A 13141-nucleotide genomic window follows, 5' to 3' on the forward strand; every position below is an offset into this window, starting at 1 on the left:
ACCCTATACATACACTATACATATACTATACATATACTATACATACACTATACATATACTATACATATACTATACATATACTATACATATACTATACATATACTATACATATACTATACATATACTATACATATACTATACATATACTATATATATACTATACATATACTATACATATACTATACATATACTATACATACCCTATACATACACTATACATATACTATACATATACTATACATACCCTATACATATACTATACATACCCTATACATATACTATACATATACTATACATATACTATACCCTATACTATACATATACTATACATATACTATACATATACTATACATATACTATACATATACATATACTATACATATACTATACATATACTATACATATACTATACATATACTATACCCTATACTATACATATACTATACATATACTATACATATACTATACATATACTATACATACCCTATACATATACTATACATACCCTATACATATACTATACAAAAAAACTATACATATACTATACATATACTATACATATACTCTCTACATATACTATACCTATACTATACATATACTATACATATACTATACATATACTATACATATACTATACATATACTATACATATACTATACATACACTGTCTCATGTCTCTATGTCTCATATACTATACATACCCTATACATATACTATACATATACTATACATATACTATACATACCCTGTAGTTGATGCTGTGTGTCCTACTAAACAGTTACCATTGGAGTTCAGTATTGGTACGTTACACAGACACACACAAACACGCATATACTATACATATACTATACATATACTATACATACATATACACACTCTATATGTATACTATACATACCCTATACATACACTATACATATACTATACATATACTATACATACCCTATACATACCCTATACTATACATATACTATACATATACTATACATATACTATACATATACTATACATATACTATACATACCCTATACATATACTATACATATACTATACATATACTATACATATACTATACATATACTATACATATACTATACATATACTATACATATACTATACATATACTATACATATACTATACATATACTATACATATACTATACATATACTATACATATACTATACATACCCTATACATATACTATACATATACTATACATATACTATACATACCCTATACATATACTATACATATACTATACATATACTATACATATACTATACATATACTATACATATACTATACATACATATACACACTCTATACATATACTATACATACCCTATACATATACTATACATACCCTATACATATACTATACATACCCTATACATATACTATACATATACTATACATATACTATACATATACTATACATATACTATACATATACTATACATATACTATACATACCCTATACATATACTATACATATACCATACATACATATACTATACATATACTATACATACCCTATACATATACTATACATACCCTATACATATACTATACATACCCTATACATATACTATACATACCCTATACATATACTATACATATACTATACATATACTATACATATACTATACATACCCTATACATATACTATAGATATACTATACATATACTATACATATACATATACTATACCTATACTATACATATACTATACATACCTATACATATACTATACATATACTATACATATACATATACTATACCTATACATATACATATACTATACCTATACTATACATATACTATACATATACTATACATATACTATACATATACATATACTATACCTATACTATACATATACTATACATATACTATACATATACTATACATATACTATACATACCCTATACATACCCTATACATATACTATACATATACTATACATATACATATACTATACATATACTATACATATACATATACTATACATATACTATACATATACTATACATACCCTATACATATACTATACATATACTATACATATACATATACTATACATATACTATACATATACTATACATATACTATACATATACTATACAAATACTATACATATACTATACATACCCTATACATATACTATACATATACTATACATATACATATACTATACATATACTATACATATACTATACATATACTATACATATACTATACATATACTATACATATACATATACTATACATATACTATACATATACTATACATACCCTATACATATACTATACATACCCTATACATATACTATACATATACTATACATACCCTATACATATACATATACTATACATATACTATACATATACTATACATATACTATACATATACTATACATACCCTATACATATACATATACATATACTATACATATACTATACATACCTATACATACCCTATACATATACTATACATACCCTATACATATACTATACATACCCTATACATATACTATACATATACTATACTATACATACCCTATACATATACTATACATATACTATACATACCCTATACATACCCTATACATATACTATACATACCCTATACATACCTATACATATACTATACATATACTATACATACCCTATACATATACTATACAAATACTATACATATACTATACATATACTATACATATACTATACATATACTATACATACCCTATACATATACTATACATACCCTATACATATACTATACATATACTATACATACCCTATACATATACATATACTATACATATACATATACTATACATATACTATACATACCCTATACATATACTATACATATACTATACATATACTATACATATACTATACATATACTATACATATACTATACATATACATATACTATACATATACATATACTATACATATACTATACATACCCTATACATATACATATACTATACATATACTATACATATACTATACATACCCTATACATATACTATACATATACTATACATACCCTATACATATACTATACATATACTATACATATACTATACATATACTATACATATACTATACATATACTATACATATACTATACATATACTATACATATACTATACATACCCTATACATATACTATACATATACTATACATATACTATACATACCCTATACATATACTATACATACCCTATACATATACTATACATATACTATACATATACTATACCCTATACTATACATATACTATACATATACTATACATATACTATACATATACTATACATATACATATACTATACATATACTATACATATACATATACTATACATATACATATACTATACATATACTATACATATACTATACATATACATATACTATACATATACATATTCTATACATATACTATACATATACTATACATATACTATACATATACTATACATATACTATACATACCCTATACATATACTATACATATACTATACATATACTATACATATACTATACATATACTATACATACCTATACATATACTATACATACCCTATACATATACTATACATATATACATATACTATACCTATACTATACATATACTATACATACCCTATACATATACTATACATATACTATACATATACATATACTATACAAATACATATACATATACTATACATATACATATACTATACATACCTATACATATACTATACATGTACATATACATATACTATACATATACTATACATATACTTTACATATACATATACTATACATATACTATACTTATACTATACATACCTATACATATACTATACTTATACTATACATATACATATACTATACATATACTATACATACCCTATACATATACTATACATACCCTATACTATACATATACTATACATATACTATACATATACTATACATATACTATACATATACATATACTATACATATACATATACTATACATACCCTATACTATACATATACTATACATACCCTATACATATACATATACTATACATATACTATACATATACTATACATATACTATACATACCCTATACATACACTATACATATACTATACATATACTATACATACCCTATACATATACTATACATATACTATACATACCCTATACATATACTATACATATACTATACATATACTATACATATACTATACATATACTATACATATACTATACATATACTATACATACCCTATACATATACTATACATATACTATACATATACTATACATATACTATACATATACTATACATATACTATACATATACTATACATATACTATACATATACTATACATATACTATACATATACTATACATACCCTATACATATACTATACATATACTATACATATACTATACATATACTATACATATACATATACTATACATACCCTATACATATACTATACATATACATATACTATACATATACTATACATATACTATACATATACATATACTATACATATACATATACTATACATATACTATACATATACTATACATATACTATACATATACTATACATATACTATACATACCCTATACATATACTATACATATACTATACATATACATATACTATACATATACTATACATATACTATACATATACTATACATATACTATACAAATACTATACATATACTATACATATACATATACTATACCTATACTATACATATACTATACATACCTATACATATACTATACATATACTATACATATACATATACTATACAAATACATATACATATACTATACATATACATATACTATACATACCTATACATATACTATACATATACTATACATGTACATATATATACTATACATATACTATACATATACATATACTTTACATATACATATACTATACATATACTATACTTATACTATACATACCCTATACATATACTATACTTATACTATACATATACATATACTATACATACCCTACATATACATATACTATACATATACTATACATACCCTATACATATCTGTACATATACATATACTATACATATACATATACTATACATATACATATACTATACATATACTATACATATACTATACAAATACTATACATATACATATACTATACATATACTATACATATACTATACATATACTATACATATACATATACTATACAAAAACTATACATATACTATACAAATACATATACATATACATATACTATACAAATACTATACATATACTATACATATACATATACTATACATATACTATATACTATACATACCCTATACATATACTATATACTAAACATATACTATACATATACTATACAGTGCTTTATATACATATACTGTACTATACTATACATATACTTATACTATACATATACTATACTTATACTATACATATACTATACATATACATATCATATACTCTACATATAATATACATATACTATACATATACTATCTCTCTCTCTCTCTCTCTCTCTCGATCTCTAAAGTCTCTCTCTCTGTCTCTGTCTGTCTCTTTCTCGTTCTCTCTCTCTGTCTCTCTCTGTCTCTCTCTCTGTCTCTCTCTGTCTCTGTCTCTCTCTCTCTCTCTCTCTCTCTCTCTCTCTCTCTCTCTGGTCTCTCTGTCTCTGTCTCTCTCTCTCTCTCTCTCTCTCTGTCTCTGTCTCTGTCTCTCTCTGTCTCTCTCTGTCTCTCTCTGTCTTTTTCTCTTTCTCTCTCTCTGTGTGTCTCTCTCTCTCTCTCTCTCTCTCTCTCTCTCAAGTGCTTTATTGGCATGGGAAACATATGTTAACATTGCCAAAACTAGTGAATTAGATAATAAACAATAAACAAAAGTGAAATAAACATTTTACAGTAAACGTTACTCACAGAAGTTCCAAAGGAACAGAGACATATAATGTTTATACACAGTGTTGTAACGATGTTAAAGTCTCTCTGTTTGTCTCTCGCTCATCCTCTGTCTCAGACTGTAGCGGTCTGTCTATAGGACACAAGGTGAAGAGACCCCACGCGGTGGTGCAGGTGTCAGTCATCAACACACAGACACACACCATCACTGACTACTGCTGTACAGAGATAGTAGAGGTGAGAGCACACCATCACTGACTAGTACAGAGATAGTAGAGGTAACTACTGCTGGACAGAGATAGTAGAGGTAACTACTGCTGGACAGAGATAGTAGCGGTAACTACTGCCTAACAGAGATAGTAGCGGTAACTACTGCCTAACAGAGATAGTAGAGGTAACTACTGCTGGACAGAGATAGTAGAGGTGAGAGCACACCATCACTGACTAGTACAGAGATAGTAGAGGTAACTACTGCTGGACAGAGATAGTAGAGGTGAGAGCACACCATCACTGACTAGTACAGAGATAGTAGAGGTAACTACTGCTGGACAGAGATAGTAGAGGTAACTACTGCTGGACAGAGATAGTAGCGGTAACTACTGCCTAACAGAGATAGTAGCGGTAACTACTGCCTAACAGAGATAGTAGAGGTAACTACTGCTGGACAGAGATAGTAGAGGTAACTACTGCTGGACAGAGATAGTAGAGGTAACTACTGCCTAACAGAGATAGTAGCGGTAACTACTGCTGGACAGAGATAGTAGAGGTAACTACTGCTGGACAGAGATAGTAGAGGTAACTACTGCTGGACAGAGATAGTAGCGGTAACTACTGCCTAACAGAGATAGTAGAGGTAACTACTGCTGGACAGAGATAGTAGAGGTGAGAGCACACCATCACTGACTAGTACAGAGATAGTAGAGGTGAGAGCACACCATCACTGACTAGTACAGAGATAGTAGAGGTAACTACTGCTGGACAGAGATAGTAGAGGTAACTACTGCTGGACAGAGATAGTAGCGGTAACTACTGCCTAACAGAGATAGTAGCGGTAACTACTGTCTAACAGAGATAGTAGAGGTAACTACTGCTGGACAGAGATAGTAGAGGTAACTACTGCTGGACAGAGATAGTAGAGGTAACTACTGCCTAACAGAGATAGTAGAGGTAACTACTGCTGGACAGAGATAGTAGAGGTAACTACTGCCTAACAGAGATAGTAGAGGTAACTACTGCTGGACAGAGATAGTAGAGGTAACTACTGCTGGACAGAGATAGTAGCGGTAACTACTGCCTAACAGAGATAGTAGAGGTAACTACTGCTGGACAGAGATAGTAGAGGTAACTACTGCTGGACAGAGATAGTAGAGGTAACTACTGCCTAACAGAGATAGTAGAGGTAACTACTGCTGGACAGAGATAGTAGAGGTAACTACTGCCTAACAGAGATAGTAGAGGTCACTAATGCTGGACAGAGATAGTAGAGGTAACTACTGCTGGACAGAAATAGTAGAGGTAACTACTGCTGGACAGAGATAGTAGAGGTAACTACTGCTGGACAGAGATAGTAGAGGTAACTACTGCTGGACAGAGATAGTAGAGGTAACTACTGCTGCTGGACAGAGATAGTAGAGGTAACTACTGCTGCTGGACAGAGATAGTAGAGGTAACTACTGCTGGACAGAGATAGTAGAGGTAACTACTGCTGGACAGAGATAGTAGAGGTAACTACTGCTGTACGGAGATAGTAGAGGTAACTACTGCTGGACAGAGATAGTAGAGGTAACTACTGCTGGACAGAGATAGTAGATGGACCTACTGGACATAAATCAAATCAAATCAAATGTATTTTATAAAGCCCTTCGTACATCAGCTGATATCTCAAAGTGCTGTGCAGAAACCCAGCCTAAAACCCCAAACAGCAAGCAATGCAGGTGTAGAAGCACGGTGGCTAGGAAAAACTCCCTAGAAAGGCCAAAACTTAGGAAGAAACCTAGAGAGGAACCAGGCTATGTGGGGTGGCCAGTCCTCTTCTGGCTGTGCCGGGTGGAGATTATAACAGAACATGGCCAAGATGTTCAAATGTAAGGCAGAACAGTTGAAACTGGAGCAGCAGCACGGTCAGGTGGACTGGGGACAGCAAGGAGTCATCATGTCAGGTAGTCCTGGGGCTCAGGTCCTCCGAGTGTGTGAAAGAAAGAGAGAAGGAGAGAATTAGAGAACGCACACTTAGATTCACACAGGACACTGAATAGAACAGGAGAAGTACTCCAGATATAACAAACTGACCCAGTACACATAGATAGTAGATGGACCTACAGCTGGACAGAGATAGTAGAGGGACCTACTGCTGGACAGAGATAGTAGAGGGACCTACTGCTGGTCAGAGATAGTAGAGGCACCTATAGCTGGACAGAGATAGTAGAGGGACCTACAGCTGGACAGAGATAGTAGAGGGACCTACTGCTGGACAGAGATAGTAGAGGGACCTACAGCTGGACAGAGATAGTAGAGGCACCTACTGCTGGACAGAGATAGTAGAGGCACCTACAGCTGGACAGAGATAGTAGAGGGACCTACAGCTGGACAGAGATAGTAGAGGGACCTACAGCTGGACAGAGATAGTAGAGGGACCTACAGCTGGACAGAGATAGTAGAGGGACCTACAGCTGGACAGAGATAGTAGAGGGACCTACAGCTGGACAGAGATAGTAGAGGCACCTACTGCTGGACAGAGATAGTAGAGGTAACTACTGCTTAACAGAGATAGTAGAGGGACCTACAGCTGGACAGAGATAGTAGAGGTAAGAACACACACATACACTCCCGTATATCGCTGTATATAATTCCTCTCTCCTCTGTGTGTGTGTCTGTCCTCTCTCCTCTCTGTGTGTGTGTGTGTGTGTGTGTGTGTGTCTGTGTGTGTGTGTGTCTGTGTGTGTGTCTGTGTGTGTGTGTGTGTGTGTGTGTGTGTGTGTGTGTGTGTGTGTGTGTGTGTGTGTGTGTGTGTGTGTGTGTGTGTGTGTGTGTGTGTGTGTGTGTGTGTGCGTTTTAGAGCACCAGTGACCCAGTGTTTCTGACCGGTGTGTGTATCTCTCCTGACCACCCTTTCACCTTGGACACGACACTCAAACTAACCGTCTATCACGCCAAGGTCAAAACACACGACACGGTGAGGATGTGTCTTTACTCTGTGTGTTTGTATTGTGTATTGTGTGCGTGTGTGTGTACTGACTGGGTGTGTGTGTGTGTGTACTGACTGGGTGTGTGTGTGTGTGTGTGTGTGTGTGTGTGTGTGTGTCCGTGTAAGAGGCTTACTCTGGGTGATGTGATGTCAACATGTGTAATATGGCTGACTGAATTCTCTCTCAGTCAGAAATCATGTCTCAGCATCTGTCCTCTAATGGTTTAGGACTATAGTTACCATCTGTCCTCTAATGGTTTAGGACTACAGTTACCATCTGTCCTCTAATGGTTTAGGACTACAGGTACCATCTGTCCTCTAATGGTTTAGGACTACAGTTACCATCTGTCCTCTAATGGTTTAGGACTACAGTTAACATCTGTCCTCTAATGGTTTAGGACTACAGTTACCATCTGTCCTCTAATGGTTTAGGACTACAGTTAACATCTGTCCTCTAATGGTTTAGGACTACAGTTACCATCTGTCCTCTAATGGTTTAGGACTACAGTTACCATCTGTCCTCTAATGGTTTAGGACTACAGTTACCATCTGTCCTCTAATGGTTTAGGACTACAGTTAACATCTGTCCTCTAATGGTTTAGGACTACAGTTACCATCTGTCCTCTAATGGTTTAGGACTACAGTTACCATCTGTCCTCTAATGGTTTAGGACTACAGTTACCATCTGTCCTCTAATGGTTTAGGACTACAGTTACCATCTGTCCTCTAATGGTTAAGGACTACAGTTAACCATCTGTCCTCTAATGGTTTAGGACTACAGTTACCATCTGTCCTCTAATGGTTTAGGACTACAGTTACCATCTGTCCTCTAATGGTTTAGGACTACAGGTACCATCTGTCCTCTAATGGTTAAGGACTACAGTTACCATCTGTCCTCTAATGGTTAAGGACTACAGTTACCATCTGTCCTCTAATGGTTTAGGACTACAGTTACCATCTGTCCTCTGTGATGGTTTAGGACTACAGGTACCATCTGTCCTCTAATGGTTAAGGACTACAGTTACCATCTGTCCTCTGTGATGGTTTAGGACTACAGTTACCATCTGTCCTCTAATGGTTTAGGACTACAGTTACCATCTGTCCTCTAATGGTTTAGAACTACAGTTACCATCTGTCCTCTAATGGTTTCGGACTACAGTTTCCATCTGTCCTCTAATGGTTTAGGACTACAGTTACCATCTGTCCTCTAATGGTTTAGGACTACAGTTACCATCTGTCCTCTAATGGTTTAGGACTACAGTTATCATCTGTCCTCTAATGGTTTAGGACTACAGTTACCATCTGTCCTCTAATGGTTTAGGACTACAGTTACCATCTGTCCTCTAATGGTTTAGGACTACAGGTACCATCTGTCCTCTAATGGTTTAGGACTACAGGTACCATCTGTCCTCTAATGGTTTAGGACTACAGTTAACATCTGTCCTCTAATGGTTTAGGACTACAGTTACTATCTGTCCTCAAATGGTTTAGGACTACAGTTACCCCCCACCCAAAGTAAATACTTTTTAAGTCATACCACAGATTCTCAATTGGATTGAGGTCTGGGCTTTGTTTAGGCCATTCCAAGACATTTAAATGTTTCCCCTTAAACCACTCGAGTGTTGCTTTAGCAGTATGCTTATGGTCATTGTCCTGCTGGAAGGTGAACCTCAGTCCCAGTCTCAAATCTCTGGAAGACTGAAACAGGTTTCGCTCAAGAATTTCCCTGTATTTAGCACCATCCATAATTCCTTCAATTCTGACCAGTTTCCCAGTCCCAACCAATGAAAAACATCCCCACAGCATGATGCTGCCACCGCCATGCTTCAGTGTGGGGATGGTGTTCTCAGGGTGATGTGAGGTGTTGGGTTTGCACCAGACATAGTGTTTTCCTCGATGGCCAAAAAGCTCAATTTTACTCTCATCTGATCAGAGTACCTTCTTCCATTTAAAGCCCAGCTCGGTGGAGTGTACGGCTTAAAGTGGTCCTCTGGACAGATACTCCAATCTCCACTGTGGAGTTTAACGAACGTGCCATTACGTAGCGCACATAGGCATTAACTCGAAACAATATCTCACAAACGCAGGTGAGAAAAGGGAAACACTAAGTATGATCCCCAATTAGAGGCAACGACCATCAGCTGCCTCCAATTGGGAACCATACACACACACACCAGCATAGAAATAGAACACATAGAACCCCCTCTAGTCACGCTCTGACCTAAAAACACCATAGACTCTATGGTCAGGGCGTGACGACTACAATACATGTTTGAGAGCACCATATAGCAACGCTGCCTTCAACCGCATCGGTGATCCAAGCCATGCAACAACAAACCCAAGGAAAAACATGTTTTACTTTTAAATGTTACTTATAGCTACGTTTGTTTTTGCGTGAATTGCTTTGCTAGCTAGCTATTCGGAATTTGAACATTTGTTATCCACAGTTGGCGTATCTTTTAATTTTCAATCAAATGTATTTCGCAGACTGGTTCTCATTCAGTCGTCATAAACATGGGTTGGGACAAGCTGTCACACCCTGACCTTAGTTATCTCTGTTTTCTTTATTATTTTGGTTAGTTCAGGGTGTGACTAGGATGGGTATGCTAGTTTTGTCTAGGTATTTGTATGTCTATGGTGGCCTTAATTGGCTCTCAATCAGAGGCAGCTGTTTATCGTTGTCTCTGATTGGGGACCATATTTAGGCAGCCATATTCCTTGAGTATTTTGTGGGTTCTTTTTCTATGTTTAGTTATCTGTCTGCACTAGCCGTATTAGAGTCACGGTTTGTTTTTGTTGTTATTGTTAGTTTGTTCAGTGTTGCATTTTTTAAATAAATTAAGAATGTATGCTGCGCCTTGGTCTCCTCCTTTCGACAGATCGTGACACATGCATTGGGCAGGCAATCTGCAGAAGGACGAGCAGGCTACAATTCCCCCATCGTTTATCAGTGCGATTTTTTTGACGGTCAACTAACTGGAAAAGTTTGACAGGGTTTATCTAGTGTTAACCTCGTTAGATTATTATTTTTTTTAATCTTATCTCGCTCTGGCTCATATTAGTTGTTGATCTTGTTGTTGTTGTTGATCTTGTTGTTGTTGTTGATCTTGTTGTTGTTGTTGATCTTGTTGTTGTTGTTGATGTGCGTCACTGGTGGAGAGAGAATCTACGTTTTTCGTGGTTGTTTGATCAACAGGATCGTAAATGTTCCCGAATGGAAGACGACTCCTGCTAACTGTAGTTCTAAGCAGAAAATATGAAACGCAACAATTTCAAAGATTTCACTGAGTTACAGTTCATAGAAGGGAATCAGTCAATTGAAAATGAATAAATTAAACCCTAATCTATGGATTTCACATGACTGCCAAGGGGCGGAGACAGGCTCAGCCAATCAGAATGAGTTTTTCCCCACATAAGGACTTTATTTCATAAATAATAAATAATTCTCAGCCCTACTGCCTGTAAACACACAGTCCTGTTCAGTGTGAATGATGGCAGGTCCTACTGCCTGTAAACACACAGTCCAGTTCAAAGTGAATGATGGCAGGTCCTACTGCCTGTAAACACACAGTCCAGTTCAGTGTGAATGAGAGAGACAGAGACAGACAGAAAGACAGACAGACAGACAGACAGACAGACAGACAGGGAGGGAGGGAGGGAGGGAGGGAGGGAGGGAGGGAGGGAGGGAGGGAGGGAGGGAGGGAGGGAGGGAGGGAGGGAGGGAGGGAGGAACAGAGTTTTAAGAACATTCTGTAACACTATACATCCCTGCCTGATGTCTGTTTCATAGAAAGGCTATGTGCTTCATCGTGATTGGTCAACGCTGGCCTGCTAATCTGAATATTTTCCCAGGGTTCCATCAGTGAGGGGATTCAATTTGTCTGGTAGGCATGTTTTGCACCGAGGTAAAGTTGATTTGCTTTCGTTTGTGGAACTGGGCCGTCTCCCGGGCGGGAGCCAGATGCGCCGTTTAAAGCCCAGGGCGAAGTTGTCTCAAAACAAACGTGACG

At 34.8% G+C, this 13141-nt stretch overlaps 1 protein-coding gene across 6 annotated transcripts in view; it reads left to right on the forward strand.

The window, feature by feature from the left end:
• Positions 1-13141, forward strand: part of LOC127916402 (type II inositol 3,4-bisphosphate 4-phosphatase-like) — a 76471-nt gene that overhangs the window by 2626 nt on the left and 60704 nt on the right. For 5 of the 6 annotated variants that reach the window (XM_052498100.1, XM_052498099.1, XM_052498101.1 and 2 more), the window contains exons 5-6: positions 6066-6184; positions 9003-9119. In XM_052498100.1, coding sequence (XP_052354060.1) covers positions 6066-6184; positions 9003-9119 — 236 coding nt within the window. Of the gene's footprint in view, positions 1-746; positions 801-6065; positions 6185-9002; positions 9120-13141 lie in introns of all 6 variants that reach the window. The other variant, XM_052498098.1, reaches the window with a different exon arrangement.

This window comes from Oncorhynchus keta, chromosome 35 (genome assembly GCF_023373465.1).
Source record: "Oncorhynchus keta strain PuntledgeMale-10-30-2019 chromosome 35, Oket_V2, whole genome shotgun sequence".
Lineage (NCBI taxonomy): Eukaryota > Metazoa > Chordata > Actinopteri > Salmoniformes > Salmonidae > Oncorhynchus > Oncorhynchus keta.